The sequence below is a fragment of the Lolium perenne genome, chromosome 2 (assembly GCF_019359855.2).
Source record: "Lolium perenne isolate Kyuss_39 chromosome 2, Kyuss_2.0, whole genome shotgun sequence".
Lineage (NCBI taxonomy): Eukaryota > Viridiplantae > Streptophyta > Magnoliopsida > Poales > Poaceae > Lolium > Lolium perenne.
The window spans coordinates 8,540,975-8,562,801 of record NC_067245.2 but is presented as its reverse complement, the minus strand read 5'-3'; the positions used below and the strand labels follow the sequence as shown (position 1 = coordinate 8,562,801).

Here is a 21,827-nt window from a genome sequence, read left to right as displayed (position 1 = left end):
CTTCTTCTTCCAGTCAACATGAATGGGACGAATGAACCCCTAAAAAAAACTACTGTAAATAAATGGGACGTACTCGATCTAGAATCAACATGAATCCCCGTCCGGCGGCGGCATCCCGGAGGAGATCATCATCTGGGAGATCGTGCCCCGCCTTCCAGCGAGGGCCCTCCCCTCCAGACGGCAGGATCTAGAATCAACATTTTGTACTAAGGGTCACATTTCACAGCTTAGCAGTTTTTAAATTCAAAATCTGATTGAAATGCTTTGTACTGTGAAAACTGAATAGTTGCCTAACCTTCACCATTTTATTTGCAGCAATATCGATGCCATTTCAAAAGCAGCACTGACTGGGTAATCAGACCGGGTGATGAGCCTTGCTCCAATTATTTGTATCGTTTTTCTGTTTATCCCAACATGACCGTGAAGCAATGACTAAAGACTATGACTCATTTTTGTTCCTCATGTACAACATGTATGACCTGCATTCATAGGCCTGTGTTGTTGTGTGGTTCAGATTTTAGTGCCAGCATGGCGCTTGTGTCTCGTATCATCGTATGTAACCTTGATGGTTTTACAACATGAACTCTTTTGTAAAGCTTGAGGGTTTTACAATCCTTTGCGAAAGTACTCTTCTCTATGATCTTATCTAGTTACTTTCAATGCCAAAGTAGGTTATTAATCATCGCTTATTGTTGTTGTGATGCGAGTCTACGAATATTTATAATTACACCTGCTGTCTCGTAGAATACCTTTCCATGCAGTACATTTTAGAAATGCTTAGTTGCTCTCCAAGTAATGCGTAGCTTGCTTGAGAACCAGGCAGTCAGTTTGAAAAATGGCTCGCCCAACACCTGACCAGATTTCAGAAATGATAGGATTCCAGCGTGGAGGTGAAGATGATCAGATACCATCTGCAGAGACCCAGCGAGACGACAAAACACAAGTCCCCAACAGCATCATGACATATCGCATCCCATCCTCCAACCCTAGATGCTCCATAGAAGGTGGCATCAGTGTTGATTTTGACAAATTCCTTCCGGACACCACTTTTTTGCTCTGTAGTAGGCACCTTCGGTTTGGATTTAAAGAACTCCTTCCATTGATTGGCATGACGCAGGACCATGAACTGAAATTTCTGAATCGAAAGCCTTCTCTCTTTTCGCGAAAGCCTTGCGTTTCGATGCATTGATAGATATGGAAGAGTTTATGTACAAGTCCGAGGACGGACACAACACACCGTACAACTCGACCCAAGAAAAAGAAAACTAATCTAGGGGAGCAGTTGGCGCACACCCCGGGCTCCCGCGTCCGCCCATTGCCGCGCCTCGGCCACGATGTTGTTGAACAAGGATGACACCGAAGGCCGCATGTTGTCAAAGACCGCCACGTTCCGGTGTTTCCAAATCCACCATGCCGTAAGCATGATCACCGAGGAAGTGCCCTTGCGCAGCTGGCGAGGGGTGGTCCGCACCACCAGCGACCACCACCGACGAAAGCCTTCTCTCTTGATGATTCTCTTTGTTTCTTTCGTACCACCAGCTCCATGAGAAGGCAACTACCATCATTTTCCTCTCATAGGATAAATCAAATATCTGTCTCAGTAGGGCTGTAGCCGAACTGTACCGAAGATGTTGCGATCTGACATCTTCTAGCTAGAGAGATCTCCAGTCCATCGATGCTTTGCCTCCTCACACCTCAAGAAAAAGGTGGCCGGCGTCCTCCAAATATTTGTCGCATACCACACATCTCTTATCCAGCTCCATTGCCCGGCGTGCAATGTTCATAAACGTAGGATGGCTGCTACCAAGTTTTCAGAAGAAATTTGAGATCATGTACCTTAATTTCAAATAAAATCATCTGCGCGAAGGTGTAAATGCAAATAAGTCACCACATTTGGTTGTGTCTGGTTTGCTATTGCCGCTTAAGGAAAAGCTAAAGCCCCTGACTTAACATGTGCGATGTGTTTCCTCTAGCTAGCTATATGTTTTGTATTGAATAATTAAGCTAGTACTTAAGATGTGTGATGTATTTCCTATTGTTGTTATGGACCACACACTATAGCTAGTAGCTAATAAGATGTGTGTTGTGTTTCCTCTTGCGGCATTGTATCCGGTAATGTAGAATTAATTGTATTTGCCTCTTTAACTAGGAGTATATATTTTTATTTTTTGCTTAGTTTATATACTTTGTGAAATGAGAAACTGAAAGCTTGTGCTCCTGGAAATTGGCCTACCTCGCTCCCACGCTGTCGGCAATTGCCTTTGTGCATTTCTTCCCTTAACATCTTTCTTGTTGATGCATCATCCTGTTACTCCGAATTCTCTAACTTTCGATGCAATATTGATGTTTTTATTGGTAAGCTATAGTATGATATATCTTTGCGTGCAATCTCATTCTTAGTATTTTGGCTCATCATATGCGCAGTTTAGATATCCCTAAGAAAAATTATAAAGCAAGCATGCTTACTAATAGGCAATACATATTTTTGCACACTCGTACAAATAAAGAGCACTAAAACAGTTCTATAACACCATATGGACTTCCCGTGAAACTCCTCCCTAAGCCCTTCCCTTCATTATACACACGGTGAGCATGACACTGACCAATGGCCACATCACTCAACGTGGTTGTGCTCAGTGCAACCGTAGTATGGATCAAACTCATGATGTGGCAAAACATCGACAAAGTCCAGGCCACTACCATAAAGCTAATAAACTTCTCTGAAATTGGCTTAAAACCATAAACACATGAGAGAAATCTCATTATCCTCTTGACCGCCTTGGTGATGCAGTCGTAGTACATCATGAATGTAACCTAAGCCCATGAACCATCATCAATCCGATCTCCAGCAAAGCCAAATGCCACGACCACGCCACCGCGACAAAGAGGTGGTGTTGACGATGTCCCTGATTCCCCCTAGGTTCAGGCGTGATGGAATTTCTTTTTAGAGGGACTTCAGAGGTTAGTAGAGATACAAATGAGTTCACTTGCAAAAACACAGCCCTGTGGCACGCACGGGAGAATCGTCGCGCAAGGCAGAAATGAGTTCGTCGCTGAAGTGGCGGGCCATGGTGGCGTGGTTCTGCTTGCACTGAATTGTTCCTTCAGGCCAAGTTCAAGGAGTGGTTGGTTGCATCATCCAAGTTAATGTTTGAAATTATTCCGGCAAGCCAAGTTTACGTACTTCTGATGTAGTTATCTCTTATCACAATTATCTACGTAAGCATACATACTATGCTGCCACGTTCCCAAGAATGCACAGATTTATCAACCCATGGATCTCCAAAAGGATCTCTTTTACCCGAACTAGCCATATTATTTCATTAATTCATAGTTCAATAGATGTGAATATTTTCTAATTCAAAATCGTGAGCATTGCCATTTGCAAACAGAAGATTGTTTGCGAAAAAGAGCGTCACAAGGATGTTAACTAGCATAGTGTTGGCGGGGCAATGATCAGACTTTGTAGAATATGCCTGTGAATCATGATCTCATGTTTAGTGGACGAGACAATGGCTGATCTTTCTTCAGGAGGTATATTTCCCATAAGAAATAATTACTTTTCGGGAGTAGCACAGTTATAGCTAGGCACTAAGTGAAAATCAAATGGCCAACAACAATTTTCTTGCAATATAAGATACTAGTTTTTTTTGGAAAACATGAGTACTAGTTGCCAACTAATATATATGGTAAATGATAAGGTCTACCTACCTAGGAAGCATAATGGAAACTGATATACTAAAAGAAACATCTTAGGCTGGGGATAGCGTTATTGGGGGGATGATTTTGTCTCATCGGGTATGACCTTTCTAGCTGGCAGGAATTAGTGGCTAGCTACATTCAGTAGCAGAATTAGTGATGTGCGTACCTCAATCCAACCAATTTAAAAGGGATAGTTCACAAGCTGACAAGCATATATAGTCCATGCATGTCGTTTGCTACCTTCATGGTTGGTGAAACTCAGCCTGGTTGTACTTTAACAAGATGAACAAAGCGGTGGCTAGGAGATTGATCACGTCTACCTTAGGCTATATATATGCAGTGAACCCCTCGTGATAATTACTATCAGAGACAGCCTGTGCTAAATGTGCCGTCTTTTCATCATAAACCGCTTGTGATGATGAACTGTCTGCACGAATGGAATCTATTCGACCTATATCAAAGACGTTTTTTCAATGTATATATCTCAGACATTTATTATATATCTAGAACTATCTGAGCCAGCTGTAATATATTTCGGACACGGTTTGTAAATGAACTGTCTACTAGGAATATAATGAAGGCTCGAGACATATTGCTAACCCACCGCGCAGATAGGGATTTAGGGTAAAGTATAAGTATTTGGTAAGCGCATATATCTAGCTATATACCTGTTGGAAGATTTGTTTTTTTCCTTTGAAAGAATGGAATGTTGAATTTACATACACAAGCAATGATAATTTAGTACAAACTTTTCAACAGCCACATGCATCATTTTGATGCAGAGGCTGGGGTATATCCCCCATTTCAAAAAAAAAAATACAAACTTTCCAGATGTATATATTATATCTAACATAAATGTTCAAGTAAGTTACACTTTGCAGGATGCACACAACAATACCTTACGGATTTTGGTGTAATTATATATTTTGATCAGGGAAGTTAAAGATCTAGAACCGAGGCTCAGATATTGCTAGAACCTAGACTATGTTAGCAAATCATGACATATACCATATGCAGTGGTGTAGAATGAGCAATGTTGAAAGCTGTTCAAAAATAATAATAACTCCTTTTGCATTTTGAGTAAGGGAAAAAAGTGTATCTGGGTATGCTAAAACAATGATAACAAATTCCCCTTGCATTGGTAAGTTATTAGCCAATCATATGTAAAAATTAATTTTATATTTAAATTAACTATGTGCTACAAAATGTAAAACCATGCAAGGAGCAAAAAGTATCTTTGGATAATCCCGACAAATCGAAGTGGTCGTTCAGTAAGAGCGCAATTACACAACTTTGTTGTTTTATTGGATACAACTTATGCGCCCCACTTTAGCTTCCGTCGAAGATGTCGGAATAATATAGATTCGTGTTTATGATTATGGTAAAAGTTGCGCGTGCCTGACATCCACTATCCTAGGGAAGAGATGGTTATCTTTATTTTCAAGTTAAACCCTTCAGTCTTTCTCCTATAAATAGATATGTTAGCCGCTTCGAGTGTACATACTTGCATAGAGGGAAATTCTTGAAACGTGTAAGTTTTCATCATATTTTTCACATATTTATATAATGCATGTGCTATGTAGTAGTAGTGTAGCATAGTTACTTAAATTTCATATTTTTTGCATGTTCATATATTAGAATTTCTCTTGCCTAGTATTTGGATTCTTCTTACTATCAAAACCACATCTAGTGAGAACATGTATATATGTTGTTGGATTAGTAATATATGTCCGTTCATGAAAACTTAGTAGTTGCGAGTGGTAACTTAATGGAGAGTAATAACTTTTAATGTATTTTACTTATTTGTGTCTCGTGCCTTTTTTTAATAAATAACATGAACTAGCAGGATTTACAATAGCACGTTTGGTCAACTTGTCATTGTATGAAAATTCTTGATCACTGTTTTGATTGATAATTAACACATCAATTTGGTTTGTGCATTTTACTGCCAACCAAGATGTTGTAAGTTGATTTCGTCAGATCTTGTAGGATTGCTACTCCCTTAGAAAATATGTCCAAGTTTTCTCCATTAGGTGATAGACCAGGACAAAATATTTCAATAAACAATTTGAAATCCCTCTTTAATCCCGAAATTAATAGATGATTTATAACACAACTAAGCTATTCATTTGTATACACTCACAATAATCTTCTTGTGTATCTTTTGTAATCTCTTACACCTTTCTAGATATGCATATGTGTATACTCATCTTGAAAGTCTACAAATTCCCATCAACTTGTACCATGTCTTGTTTGAGTTTCTGTTCTCACATTCTTATAGCGTAGCTAGTGTAACTCATATAATCCATTTTCACAGATCAATAGTAGATGTACATATATGGTAATGCTTACAATTTTTATTGTACATCCATTCAGCGAAAAAAATGGCGAAGCCGCACACCGTTGTCCTACTGCTTGTATATATGATTATGTTCTCCTACAATGTTCTGGAGGGTGGTGCATACCCGGACCAAGTGGCATTCTCTCGCAAAGAGCTGAAGCCAGAACACAACAAGCTGTCCATTGGTGGAATGAGTCCATCGCTTGGTGTGCAGGTATCTGGTGCGACCAATGCAGAAGGTTTGAGCAAGGATGCTGAAATAGCAAATGTTAAAACTAGCACTACCAGTACTACCACGGACACCCACCGTGACGTTCCCGTGGATCTGTATCGTACTATCATCTTCCACGGCCACCAGCTCAACAAACCGTAATTATGCATAAAGGACCCTGGGCACCAACTTGGTATCCATGAACGAACTAAATTATCAAGTTGGCGATTTCTACACGCGTCTCTGTTATGTGTGTGTAATGTAATGTAACTGGTATTGTATGACGTAAAGGGTATGCTTGGACTGTCAATGTATCCAGTTCTACTAAATGTACGTAGTATTGTATGACTGCAGAATAAATCATGCCCATGGTCCATGGTAATGCCAACATTTTATATGCTCCATGCGATTATGTGTCTTTGTACAATACTTCTCAACCTGTTTTTTATTTTTTGATAAAGAGAGCTTTACACTTTCACGTTCTAGTAGACAAAATATAGTACATGGTGGCTAAAGCTTATTATGTCGAGTTGGTCAATTTGGCTCCTGGGCTCACGGGAGCCATTTATTTTGAACAATCAAGAGATGTATTTTAAAAATTCTAAAAAATTCTGAAAATATGTACATGTAGGCAATGATTTATACTTCAAAGGTACAGAGTCTCAATCTAAAATATTTTGTATTCTACTTTACAGAAAAAATACAAAATTATAAATCTAGGTATGTGAACAGCACACCTTCAAACCTTGTCAGATACTTTTTTGTAGCCCATAATAACGCATATTTCAGACTGAGATATTGCATGCTTGAAGTATACATCATTACCAATATGTATATATTTTATATATTTTTCTGAAACTTCAAAATATAATTATCGAGTTTGGCTCTAGCTAGTGTGCTCGGGCTCCAATAGCATTCTCTGGTTATGCCACTAATACATGAAATTTAGGATATTATAGTATGTTTCTACTATATCTTATCGGATTTGCTGTACCCCGGCAACTCAGAATTCGTTATGTCTCAGTCAACCTATTACACATTGAGATTTCGCGCAGAGTTTTTTTTTTTTGGTTATTTGCGAGAAAGCAAAATTTCTGTCAAGGGATAGAATCGAACACAAGAAATGCTTGAAACACCGATCTATCCAGCTCTCACCACTATGGAATACTATGCCCTTTTCACAAAATAAATGTATTTTTATGGGAGACAACATTTAGCAATAACCCAGGGCATGTTGCGTCTTCTGGTGCACAACTATTATTAGTTAGTTACCAATATAAGAATCCATGTGATTCTAAATTTGTATTTCTCATATGAGGCTGGTGTTTCGCCACCTTTTCATCTTCTTTAAACAAGAGCAGCAGTCAGACCTATTTGTATTTTTTTCGGGAAATGATTCCTATTGACTAGATATTCAGGGAGGATTATCTATCCATTCCCTTTGTGACAATATTGCAGCAATAAGTGGAGCACATATAGTCCTATTATTAGCATGTTCCGTATATAGATCTAAGATGTTTTTGCGGTGCTGAATTATGCATCTCCATGCATGGCAGTGCCACTATGCATATATAGGCTCGGGGCAATCGTTCTAAATTTTCATTCAAATTTCACAACGCAAGTGGAGAAGTACACAGTTTATAGGCGAGCACTTTTCAATAATAAATGGAGTCATCACACAAGTTTTTACCATCCGTTGTCATCATCTTACTGCTCGTTGTCGCTACCGGTAAGTATCCTTCATTTCTGTTGTTGGAATAACAACATGAACACACACTACAACACACAATGTTTGCAGATAGAGCATATTTATGTACTCTACATAGGTTGTTAAGGAATTTGACGTTTCCATGAGACCCTACAAACTTCCTATTAGATTCCCATGCATACTATTTGTTACTTAAAATATATATGATATTGATTGTAAAAAAGAGCCCCCCTTAAGAATCCAATATTGCATATGCATGTCCCGCTATTTGCTCGCATTTATTGTTTGTAAATTTGGTGAAACATATATTAATCTACTCTAAATTAGAATACATGACACTAGAATGAGAATTCAGTTTGTATGGAACTTTGTTTTGAAAGGAATGTGGTAGGAGAACCCAAATTAGCGTCCGTGGGGACTTGAACTGAGTGGCTTACATCCATTTTCCAGACAAAGTGAGGTGGGCTCACTTCTTATTCATGTGAAACTCAGAGGTGATATTTTTGGGTATATGAGCCGACGATCTGGTGTGTTTCTCTTCCAGTCACTTAATTATCCATAAAATGTACTTTCTTAATTGTTGTTGTCCGTGTGTTGTCATGTATCTTGGCCTCGTCTCTTTGAATTGTATTTTGATGATGCTATCTTATAAGTAATAAAATGTTTTTTAACGGAAAATTACAATCTTGGCCAGCTATTCTAATATATTGCCACTATCATTAGTATTGTGTTAATGCCTTAATGGTGATTGAAACCTTTAGATCATTATTTTTCCCTAGATATTTCCTCAATTAGCTAGCACTATTAAGAATGCACATGCAACACACATCTTATTACAGTTAGATGTAAAAAATGAAAAATGAAATAGGCTCAAAAAGTTGGATGGTTTCATACAGTATCCCTCTTCATTTTGATCCCTTCATGTGCGACCAATTCCAAAATTGCCAAATACAATCTAATAGGTAACTGATTTTCTTATTTATTTCACACTTGCATGTATTCAAAATGTGCACCATGCAACTATATAGTCAAGTTCAACTGTTACATAAACAAAAAATATGTTTCCATTTTGCACAAGAGAAGGTCTATATAACATGTAAACCTGACCTATAACAAATATCTCCTAGCTTCATCTTTCATTTCAAAACATGCCTAACAAATAAACATCAATGTGGTGGCACTTAGTCTTGCAAAATTTGTGATTTGTAGAACCATTTCTTGTGCCCATACACCTTGAATAATTAAACAACGTTAACTCTATTCCCATAATATCAGGATTGCAATGAGGCTGCAAATAAATATTAATTAATGGTCCAGAAGATGGATAATGTTCATAATTTTCTTATTGAAACTCAGAACAATGTATTTGCATTATAGGAGCAAATCAACAGTACGATATGCTTTAGTATCATGAAAATAGCCTTATTTTAAGCTAAAGTTGTATATTTGAATCTAGGAGTATCCAAAAACATGCATGCACTATAATGAATTTTGCTTGCCACATGAGTTCTTAGGACCGAGAGTTACAATTTGGCATCTACTATACCTAAATCAATTTTTTTTACCAATCTTGTGGAGAACCGAAAATACCATGGTTGGTATATCTAGGTTCCCCCGCCATTTCTCACTATATAATAACCTGAAAAACAAATGTATTTCCTAGTTACTATTATCACTATGTTCCACAATTTAAGCCTCTAAAATGGCATATATTATGGAACATAAGTAGCACAACTGAAGCACACTTTACCGTGGGTTATGAACATCATATCTTATACGTAAAATACCATAAACTCCAGTTACAACCTTCGTTTTCCCATGTCTGCTAAAATTGCTATATCCAAGTACTGAAAAATATTTATCAAACCTTAAACATAGATGAACCGGTGAATTCTTATCTTAGCATCCTTGTTCTGTCTAGACAAAGTGTCATCTATGTTAATACAAAAATAATAAATATACATATAAAAACAGTTAGTTAATTGCTACTCATGCCCCAACAGCCAAAAAAGAGTTGTTGTAGCTAATTGCTACTACTGCACCCTTACATAGAACAGAACATGAATTGAATAAGCCAATTGACTACTCACTTCTCCTGAAACTGAGTCAAAGCAAGGTGTAACTTTACATCTTTCCCAGATTAAATAGGTTAAATTTATCAACAGTGCTAGGACCAAACTTACAGACCAATTTATGCGAACATAAACAAATCAGCCTCTCCTGATTGACCAATGGACGGCCGAGAATACAGCTGCAAATAGTCCAGGAATACTCACCTCAAGCATGGAGTCATGCATGCCGTCATACATGATTTATCTAGTAATGGCTGGCGTATGAACTTATTCTGAATTATCTGAAATCCAGAGGCCAATCTAAAATAAATTACCTCCAATCAAGAAACTCAGGTCAATCTGACAAAGATAATCAAAATTTTGTGGGCGATGGGCAAGTCGGAGACGGCACATACGGACGGTGAGGAGCTACGGAGTAGACGATTTCGTTTGCAATAACCGCGCGTGGAGGGCTATTGAAGGTAATTACTAAATGATAACATGTTTAGCGGGCTGTTGCTGAACCAGGGAAGGGAAGGAATTTTCTCCGTCGGCAGAGTGCTCCGCCCAACGTTAATTGCCAGGTGCATCCTGTCCCCAAATTACTTTCTCCCTCTACTCTATAACAAGTGTTGGGATTCTCCAAAAAAAAACAAGTGTTTGGATTTAGTACTAAGTTTTTTTTTGAAAATGGGATTTAGTACTAAGTTAGTACGTAGTATAACTTTTATACTCCCTCTATTAATATTTAATTACCGTGTATTCTGGATTTAGTTAAAATCAAATATTATAAAGTTTGACAAATCATATAAATAAATGTGTCAACATCCAGAACACCAAATATATATAACATGAAAATATATTTTCTTATAATTCAAATAATATTTATTTTATATATGAATGTTGATATTTTTCTCTTATATGCTTAACCAAAGTTTAGAAAGTTTGACTTTAGCTAAACCTAGAATGCAAGGCAATTATAGACAGAAGGAGTACTAAGTTCCCGACACTTATTATGGATCGGCGGGAGTAGATTATTTCTAATCGTTACATCTAGTTAAGTTGGATAATTCGGTGGTAGCAATCAGGTTTGGTACACTTAGTGGGGTGACTTTCAAGGAAATTTTTGCTCTTTTATAGTACTCCCTCCATCCCATGAAACATGTCCTAGACTTTATTTAAATTTGGATATACACCCCAAATTTATGGGATGGAGGGAGTACTACTTTTGTAGGGATATAAGCCCTCCTCAAAACTTTAGCCTAATTTTTACTATAAAACTAACAAACCAAATACTAACTCCATCCGGAAGCTTAATGTTTTTTTTTTGAAAAGTTAAACCAAATAAAGTTTGATCAAACTTTTAGAAGAATCTATCAATAAATATGATATTTTCTAGATACCATATGAAAATATATTTTATTATCTATCTAATGATATTGATTATGTATTTTGGATGTTAATGATTTTTGGTAAAATCTTGGTCAAACTTGACATAGTTTGACTTTCTAAAATAATGTAAGCCTTAATCTCCGGGATGGAAGTAGTATAACTTATTTATCAGAAACACTATACCGTTGTAAACTTGTTTCAAATATAAATCCAATGATGCAATTTATTTAACATATAATTTGTACGTCATGTTAAATTTATGGTTAAAGTCAGGTTCAAATTTTGAGGAGGGTTTATAATCCCTAACGAAGGTAGTAGTGCATAAGTATATAGAAAAGTGTCCGAAAGTTGTTAAGTCAAAATACAAAAGATGGGTCTAGATTACCCGTATAGATGTCACAAGCGGATGGTATTCCACAAACTCGTGGTCATTATGTGACCACATAATTTCCTGGAAGGCTCCTGATCTTGTTTACAGTTTTATATATAATGCCTATAAACCGGCATTGAATGTGAAATGCAAGCTCATAATATTCTGTTGTGGAAAGGCTGGCAGACGTAGACACATATTTTTTGCACTAATTAAAAAATGCAACTACATGCCTGGATTTCTATATGCAAATGTTTAGTTGATTAATTGTTTGTAACCAATGTGTGACATGTATTTTTCAGAGGTGGCGCCAACAAATGCGGAGAGAGAGTGTGAGGTTCAAAGTGGAGAGTTCACAGGGCTATGCTTGATCCATGACAATTGCGCCGCTGTGTGCGTTACTGAGGGATTCACAAGCGGCAGGTGCTCCGGCTGGAATAGAAAGTGCATGTGCACTAAATCATGCTAGCGACATGCTGACGACATGTAGTTCTTCTTTGCCTGATTTGACTTGCCCTTTTCATGCGACTAATGAATTTGTAGTCTCACATTCACGTTCAATCACATGAAAGGATTTTTTGTGTTTATTTGGAACATAGTTGTATGCCCTGTGAAAATGCTCATGGATCACATGATAGATTTTTTGTTTGTTTATTTGGAACATATAGCTGTATATTTTCTTACGGTTTTGTATCTTTTGAATGTTGATATGACCCATTTGTTTTTTCTATAATAATGCATGTAACAATTACTAAAAGGGGGTGTTCTTTATTTGCCCGAGGTTAGACAAATTACAATTAAGTTTTTGACCATTTGTGCGAGAATCCAAACATCTACATTAGATGCATGCAAAAACATAAGTACATGCTTTAGCACCCAGAGGGTGCATAGTACACTATTTTTCACCCAAGTTTTCTTATGTTGTTACATTCATAACTTATGTTTGGTATACAAATAGTTCGGTCATATTTACCAAAAACGAAAATTTATATAAGAAACACAACTGAGTCATAACATTGCAAGAGCCACAAAAAATATGTATTTTATGTCATATTTTGTAGTACATAATTTCTTTTCTAGCATATATACTTTTTCTTAAATTCTATTGACATATGGGATAAGAAAAAAAAATCCGTGACATAAATATCACCTGTGAAAATACAATGTAGGTGTAGAGAAATTATTCTTCACCCATTAATCAAATAGTGTGTCTCTATAGCTCTTGTACTGCATCATGCACTGCCTAGTTAGGGCCATTCCTGACAGTTCCGGGGCCCTAGGGAGAAATACAAGTAGAGGACCTTGTTTGTTATAAGTAATGAAAAACATGTCTACTATGTGGAATTACATTATTCTTGAAAAAAAATCATATCATCCATTTTAGGAATCAATCAACTCATCTACTCGTGTTTTTTTACTAATTTGTGGCAAACACTTTGTAGATGACATTTCTATAACAAAGTATACTCCCTCCGATCCAAATTTGCTGTCGCAGATTTAGACGAAACTCAACCCAAATCTGTCAAGATTCAATGAACATGCAACAAACTAATTAGCATCAGAGGTAGTAATAGAGTTGGTTTAGGTTAGGAACGACATACCTTGATTTCAGAGAGACCAAAACAACAATATATATTAATTCATCCAAGAAAACAGTAACTTGAAACTTCAAAGCACGAGATGTTGGAAAGATCCTAAAATGGAAAACACGTGATGGTTCACTCCATAGTGAAACCAAATGAACCAGATGAACTGTTACAATAAACGGATGAACAGTCGACTTGCTTGGATCACCAAATACCTGATCCAATGTACCTTGGGATATCGATTGTGTCAATCATGGACGGGCCAGATTGTAATTTAGCGGTGAGGGGAGAAAGAAAAAGGGTGTGGCTATTTGAACTAACTTCGTTCTCAACCAATTGATTTTGACATCTCGAAGAAAAATGTCAAGGGGAATCACCCGGTGTGAAACAATTTGGTATAGATTTCTTCACACTGGGCTTTGTACTCCATGGGTCGAACGAGAAGCGGAAACAACGCAGCCACGGAGTGCCAGGAGGAGAACGACGCGACGATTGGTGCAGCTTGCCTGCAGTACGTGAGAAAATCGCCATGGATTGTTTCATCCATTGCCGAATTTGTTTCCTGGGCCTTTTGCCTTGCTGGGCTGGCAATGAACTGTCGAGAGATGTCTGCTGCTAGTTGTTTTTTTATGACCGTAGGAGTAAGCACACCTGGGTAATCAAGCAAAATTCTCCTTTGAGTTACATTGGTTGAGTCAAGAGGGGCTTTTTGATATGATAGTAAAGGAGTGGAATTCAGCTATAGGGGGAGCTACTCTAATGGATACCTGGTTGAATAAGATAAGACACATACGTCGTTTTCTTAGAGGATGGGCAAAGAACCAAAGTGGAAAATATAGAAAAGAAAAAGAACGATTATTAAATATCATTGATAGTTTGGATTTGAAAGCTGAAACAAATCGATTGAATACAAATGAAACGGAAGAACTAAAAAAGGCAAATGAGAGCTTGAACAAATTAAGAAGGGATGAGGAATCAAAATGGGCCCAGCGAGCGAAGGTTAAACATATTCAGGAAGGGGGTAATAATACAAGATATTTTCACCTTATAGCAAATGGTAAACACCGAAAGAAGAAAATCTTCCAGCTTGAACAACAAGAGGGGACGATTGTTGGGGAAGATAATCTAAAGGTTTATATTACGGAATTCTATAAGAAATTGTTTGGAGCACCCAGTCCAACAAATATTTCTTTAAATGAAGAGGAGACTCATGATATTACACAGATCTCGGCAATTGAGAATGAAATTTTAACGGCCCCTTTTACTGAAGAGGAGGTTCGTCAAGCTATTTCTCAGATGGAACTAAACAAAGCCCCGGGACCAGATGGGTTTCCAGCTGAGTTCTATCAACATTTTTGGGAAGTAATAAAGCATGATCTGATGGCCCTTTTTGCTCAGTTTTCTAACGGGGATTTGCCCCTATATAAACTGAATTTTGGGGTCATCACATTACTACCCAAGAAAGAAAATGCGGTTCAGATTCAACAATATAGACCTATTTGTTTACTAAATGTTTGTTTCAAAATATTCACTAAGGTTGGTACTAATCGCATTGCGGGGATTGCCCCCAGAGTAATTAAGCCGACCCAATCTGCATTCATGCCAGGTAGGAATATTTTGGAAGGGGTAGTCATACTCCACGAAACAATTCACGAATTACATACGAAGAAGATGGATGGTGTCTTATTTAAGATAGATTTCGAAAAAGCGTATGACAAGGTGAAATGGCCCTTTTTACAACAAACATTGCGAATGAAAGGCTTTGCTCAAGAATGGGGTAGATTAGTGCAACATTTTGTTCAAGGCGGTAGTGTTGGTGTCAAAGTGAATGATGATATTGGTCATTATTTCCAAACGAAAAAAGGCCTAAGGCAAGGGGATCCGTTGTCTCCAATGCTTTTTAATATTGTAGTGGATATGCTTGCCATCTTAATTGAGCGAGCCAAAGAAGATGGTCAGGTTGGAGGACTCATTCCACATTTGGTTGAGGGAGGTCTCTCTATACTACAATATGCTGATGATACTATCCTTTTTTTGGAGCATGACCTAAACAAAGCAGTTAATATGAAATTAATATTGTGTCTCTTTGAAGAATTATCGGGACTCAAGATTAATTTTCATAAGAGTGAGATTTTTTGTTTTGGCAAGGCAAAAGTGGAGGAGGAACAGTATAAACAGATCTTTAGATGTGATGCTGGACAACTCCCCTTTAGATACTTAGGTATTCCAATCCATTACAAGAAACTCAAGAACTCTGAATGGTATCCGGTAGAAACAAGGTTTGAGAGTAAATTAGGGTGCTGGAAAGGGAAGATACTATCCTATGGTGATAGGTTAGTGCTTATCAATTCAGTGCTAACTAGCTTACCGATGTTTATGTTGTCTTTCCTCCAAATACCTGTTGGGGTAAGGAAACGTTTGGACTACTATAGATCTAGATTCTTTTGGCAGTCCGACGAAAACAAAAGAAAATACTGGCTTACAAAATGGAACATTGTTTGTCGACCTAAAGACCAGGGAGGCTTAGGTATTGAAGTCCTAGAGATCAAAAACAGATGTTTATTGAGTAAATGGCTGTTCAAACTTCCTAATGAGGACGGGGTGTGGCAGGAATTTCTACATAATAAATATCTGAGACATAAGACATTATCGGAGGTTGAGGCGAGACCTATTGACTCGCCTTTCTGGAAAGGACTTATGGAGGTCAAACAAGAGTTTTTTTCTAGGGGTGTTTTCAAGGTGGGTAATGGTAGCAATACCCGTTTTTGGGAAGATACTTGGTTAGGTAAGACTTCGTTGGCCCAACAGTACCCGTCACTTTATAATATTACTCACCATAAGAATGTCACGGTCGCACATGTTATTGGTCAATCGCCTTTGAAAATTACATTTCGAAGATTGTTAAATGGTAATAAGTGGTCTTCCTGGTTACAACTATGTCGGAAATTAATGATGGTGCATCTGAATGAAGATGAGGACCGTTTCATTTGGAATTTGACATCAAATGGTGTGTTTACAGTAAATTCGATGTATGAGGATCTTATGTGCGATCATACCCCCTTCTTGAGAAAATATTTATGGAAGGTTAAAATTCCGTTAAAAATTAAGATATTCATGTGGTTCTTGAGTAACAAGGTGTTGCTAACAAAATATAATCTAGCTAAACGACATTGGAATGGGTGTACAAAGTGTGTTTTCTGTGGGGAGCAGGAGACCATTCAACACCTTTTTATTGAATGCCCTTTAGCTAAACTCTTATGGCGTACTGTGAATTTTACTTATGCTCTTCCACCTCCCACCAATATTACTAATATGTTTGGTAACTGGTTGAATGGAGTTGATAGACAATCTAAGGCATTTATCCGGATTGGGGTTGCTGCTTTATGTTGGTCTATTTGGAGGAGCAGGAATGACATAACTTTTAATAAAAAACCTTCCTTTCATTTTTTGCAGGTTATTCATATGGTTTCCCATTGGGTCCAACTTTGGGCCCTACTCTCTCCGGAGGGGCAGCGGGATGTCATAGCTTCTGGATGCACACGGCTCCTGATGGTCGCTCAGGATATCTTGTGCCAGGCTGGTTGGCGTCATACTAGAAGACTAGTTTGATTTATAGTCTTGCTATGTGTTTCTTTCGATGGTTGATTCTTGTATCAATCCTCGATGTTGAGTGATTTGTAAACAATTATACTTTGAATAATTTCAATAAAAGGCTGTGTGCATCATCATGATGCAGAAGCCGGGGATGACCCCATTTCGAAAAAAAAACTACTGCATGGCCTGAGAAGAGCCCTTTGGTGTTGGGGGCCCAGGGCTGTTGCCCTGCCTGACCTGCCCCAGGAACGGCTAAATGTATTCAGCTGCATGCCTCGGCGTACGCGGTACAGTTCTTCGGAAGGATTATGCTGCCTCACCTCACCTGGAGGCTGGAGCAAGTATGGCAAGGTCTGCCTGAGCCGCTGAGGCCTGAGGGCAAGATCAAGTTCATCTTCTGGCTGATGCTACAGAACGGGAGCTGGATCGGTAGAAAGGCTTCGTGCCCGTGGCCTCCCTCAGGACGGCAACTGTTGTCTTGGCGACCAGGAATTTGAAATTGCTGCGCTCACGTAGCGCTCCTTTGTCCCAATGCAAGGGAGGTCTGAGTTCAGTTTCAGAGTTCCCACTCTCACGCAGTGCAGGTTGCTTCCAACTCCGCTCGATGAACAACTAGTGGGCGAAGCTGCGTCGTGTGGTAAGAACTGTGAGCAGAAAAGAGTAACATAGCCTTGTCGTTTTACACCCTATGTTTACTCCTCGAAACAGGCTTTCAGCTCGCTTTATAAATAAATCCACGTGACCAAACCGATACAAGGTGATGAGAAAAACCGATCTTACAAAGCAGATCAAATATAAACAAAAAAGGTACAATAAGTGGCAAGTCCCGAAACCAACAAAACGAGACCGAGGATCGGGGCTCCACGACGACGCCCCCAACAGGGTAACAACGCACACGTCGCTGTCGTCGAAGCCGTGATGTCAAAGGATTTCTCCCATACCCATAGCGCGACGAAGATAACCACAACGGAGCCTCCAAGAGGGTTGCGACACCCACAGACGTTGCCAACGTTGTTGTCGAAACGCTCAACTTTCGCCTGAAAAAATCTTCGCACACACTCGCCTAGTAGCTTCGAGCCCAGGCTCCAAAATGCAATCTTGCAGAAGAACGCCATACCATAAACTCCAGGAACTCCCGCTGTCTGCTCCTTGCCATAATCATGACCAAGGAGAAGACCATCACCACCGCTACATCATTTGCCGAAGAAGCGCCCGCGCAGTCCACCTCCTAGGGACACCACCGCCCCGGCTTCCAAGATCTCGCACAAGCAACATGGCCCATACCACAACAAAACCTCCCTTAGAACTGGCGAGCAAAGAAATTTAGCTAAACATTCCATGGTCAGATCAAAATGACGAGCCAGAGTTCCCCAGCTCCAAAAGGAGCTACCAGGCGTTCACCGGATTTAGGCCCGCTGGACTGGATCCAGCACCTCGGTCACACCATGACCAAGGGGTAGGCTGCTAGGCTTGCCGGGAGGGGAGGGCCTATACACCGACCTGATCGGTGGGTGCAAAGACACCGCACACCCCCCACGATCCCGGGTGGCTCAGTGGGCCGCGACCCATCGTATCAGGTGAGTTTTTTTTCTTTTTTCTTCCTTCTTTTCTGTTTATATTTTCGTTTTTTAAAATCTAAAAATCTGAAAAGAAATTTTCGAGAAAAAATATTTCACAAAATTTGAACAGTTTTTAAATTTGCACATTTTTTTAACTAAAGAGTTTAAACTTGAACCGCTTTAAAATTTGAACAGTTTTTAAATCTGAACAATTTTAAAATTTGAATAATTTTTTAGATCAAATTTTTTTCGAAAAATTCAACGTTTTTTAAATATGAACAAATTTAAAATTTAAAGATTTTCCGATTTGAATATTTTTCGAATTTGAACGATTTCCAGATTTCAACTTTTTTGAATTTGAACAAATTTTAGATTTGAACTTTTTGAATGTTAATAAAAAGAAAATAAACAGAAAAGAAACAAAAACAAAAAAAAACAGAAAAGAAAAGAAACAGAAAAAGAAACAGAAAACAGAAAATAAACGTGAAATGGGCCGACCAGGCCGGCCCATACCGCGCGCGGGGGGTGTGCGGCTCGCGGTAACCACGGACCTGATCGGTGTATTGGAATTGCCTGCCGGGAGCCGCTAGAACCCAGTGGACAGCAGGGCCCGCCTAGCCGGAATCAGGCCTAGATGGGCCCAGATCTAGGCCTAGGTCAAGGGCCCCGTCGTCGGTGGTCAGCTCTGCCTGGTACCATCCCAGGCCGTTCTGGCACAACTAGTTCAGGAGGGAGGGAGCCGTGGTCGTGTCGCATCAGCGCTGTTGCCCGATATCTATAGGGAAAATGTTGGGCTACTGCGCCGCTGGCGCGGACAACAATATCCGCGAGCCCGACCACCTACCGCTGCCTCGAAGTGCGAGAAGTCACCCCTAGTGCCGCGCGCCGGCCGCCGCCACGCCAGGCCTCGCCGACCTCCGCCGAGCCACACCGCCGCCAAGAAGAACGCCGCCCCATGGATCTCCACACGGCGGGAAAAGGCCTAGCGGCGCACGCCATCAGCGGTAGGAGGGCAAGGAGGGGTTGGGAGGAGCAGGAGGTATACATAATGCAATCATAAGCTATACATAATGCATCATGCATTTACTCGTATGATATCGGTGTTCTCCTTTTCGCTACCACCAGACGATGTCGTCGGGCAAAGCCTGGCTAGTCGATCTATTGGAAGGGATCCTTCCTTGGCACAAGACGGCGGCAGCGAGTTGAAAAGCGGCTGGGGTGTACTTGATATCTCAACTTGCTCTTGATATTAAGTTGTTGCAGAGGTTCGATCTATTTAATATCAACTTGATATTAATATATTTGTTTATCGAAAACATGTATGCGAGGATAAGCTGCTAATTAGGATATTCATGTTTCTGGCACGTAAGTTCAAACTATACTAGTATTGATGTACCCGAATTAAAAGAGATAGACGATCTTTCTGTTGTATATAGCATCAGCTTATTTATACATATAAACCTTTCGCTGCAATATTTCTTGATCCGTCATTGATGTAGCTAGCAGACAGTTTTCCTGTCAACCACGACCATTAGAAACGACCCTTTCCAACCATTATGAGCAACCAGGGAACATGCTTCTTGGGCAGACATGGTCACCGTAACCAGATGATGGCCTCCCATCAATCACTTCCATTTTCGTTTGTGTTTCGCCTGTCTGCTGTCCATCATCTCTGACCAACTTTCTCGCCGGAGCAGCAGCAGATAACGTGATCACCAACAGGATGCAGACAAGAACTGGAACGGCCTTCATGCTTTCACAAGTTGTGGTATAAATCTGAAAAGAAACAAAATGTTTGAGGAAATGATATGTAAATGCTGCATGTGACAAAAATGGAATTTGGACAAATGGATACTGTACCGTATGGATCGATTCTGAGGAGTCTTTGCTTAATTTTCCTTTGATCTACCCCAAGTTGGACATTTTTTTATCTGATGGAGTTGTGATATTTATAGGCGTTGGACATACACATACAGTAGTATCCTGTTTCATTGTGTCGACTGTCGTCGCCACTATGAAGATATGCATTCTCAATCGACAATATGAAGTGGTTCCAAGAATTATCTGGCTCGATCGATTGAGAAATGACAGCTGATGGACTGATGGAATATCAGTGTATCAAACATTTGGCGACCTATATAGCCAATTGCAGTTAGGGATACTGTTCCATTGCATTGTGACGGCAAGGAGCATTAACAGAGAATTATTACAAATTCGAGTTGCACGTCTCTTAAAATCAACATAACCATATCATTAATTAGTGCAGTTTGGAAGTTATCAACTTGTACAAATCGTCTGTTGCCTACAATCTCGATATGCTCCTGGATTTTGAACCAGGGGGAAAGAGTTGGTGTGATGGTGTCGATGCCAAGTTGGTCATTGTGCATGTATCATTTCACATGAAGATACGAACTTCGTCATCAGGCCCTCATCATTATTCTTTAGTTTCCAAATGCACCATATAACACATTGGCCCATTTTGTGGAACGGCCCAGGTTAAAATATGTGGTTACTGAGATCAGATTCTCGAGCAAAGGGCTGGAAAATTTAGGCTTACTTGCATTAAAACAAAATTCTCTATGTCTCGTCCAATCACTAGAATGCATCTAAAAATCACTCCATTCGACACCCGACTATTGTGAAGCGTAAGTGGATTGTACAAGCTTTTTTTCCCATTAGTTAAAACTTTTCGTTGGGTTGGGTAGTGTATGAAGTTTGACATGGCATCGGAGTTCACGGTCTCGAATTCAACTCTTAACTTTGTCAGTTTATTCTAAAATTGTTCTTGCCCCAATCTTTTTTCCCGTCTTCGAATTTTTGGTTGGTTGGTGACAAAGGATCAACTTGTCAATGCCTACATATTGTAGACTTAGGATTTCGTAGAAAGTAGAGGGCAAGTAGATCTCGAAGGTTCAGCCGAAAAGGTGCTCGACTCAGAAAATATGGTGTGTGTTGACAATGGATTCGATCCTTTCTTCCACCCTCGGCTCCCCTTTATATAGGAGGTGGAGCCAAGGCTTTCCGTGTCGTACAAGTTACAAACTGTTGACAGGCACGTCAGGCCTTTCCTATCTTGCTACATGATTCCTAATACAACTCTATTTTCCTTATCGAGTATCTATGGGCTTCCGGGCCTTCAATTCTTCGGTACGTGGGCCTTCAGATAACCTCGGGTACTTTATTCGGCAGACCCTTTCGGCATGCCTATGTCAGTAGCCCCCGAGATTTTGCTTGATTCGTAGAGTCAAGTAAAATCTCCATCGTAGAACCAAATCACAAATTTATAGATCTTTTAGCTTCTCATAAGTATTTC

General features: G+C 39.4%; 2 protein-coding genes and 1 long non-coding RNA gene across 3 annotated transcripts; 2 read left to right on the top strand and 1 right to left on the bottom strand.

The window, feature by feature from the left end:
* Positions 1–5,165: 5,165 nt before the first annotated feature.
* Positions 5,166–6,658, top strand: LOC127329711 (uncharacterized). The gene is made up of 2 exons (XM_051356177.2): positions 5,166–5,233; positions 6,079–6,658. The coding sequence occupies exon 2, from the start codon at positions 6,087–6,089 to the stop codon at positions 6,414–6,416; it is 330 nt and encodes a 109-aa protein (XP_051212137.1). The 5' UTR covers positions 5,166–5,233; positions 6,079–6,086; the 3' UTR covers positions 6,417–6,658.
* A 1,185-nt stretch (positions 6,659–7,843) lies between these two features.
* Positions 7,844–12,429, top strand: LOC127331076 (defensin Tk-AMP-D6.1). Its single transcript, XM_051357157.1, has 2 exons — positions 7,844–7,983; positions 12,078–12,429. The coding sequence occupies exons 1-2, from the start codon at positions 7,920–7,922 to the stop codon at positions 12,242–12,244; spliced, it is 231 nt and encodes a 76-aa protein (XP_051213117.1). The 5' UTR covers positions 7,844–7,919; the 3' UTR covers positions 12,245–12,429.
* Positions 12,430–19,852: 7,423 nt separating this feature from the next.
* LOC127329709 (uncharacterized) lies at positions 19,853–20,431 on the bottom strand. The gene is made up of 2 exons (XR_007868995.2): positions 20,375–20,431; positions 19,853–20,290 (listed from the first exon to the last, which is right to left on the bottom strand). It is a non-coding gene; the product is annotated as an uncharacterized lncRNA (long non-coding RNA).
* Positions 20,432–21,827: the final 1,396 nt, after the last annotated feature.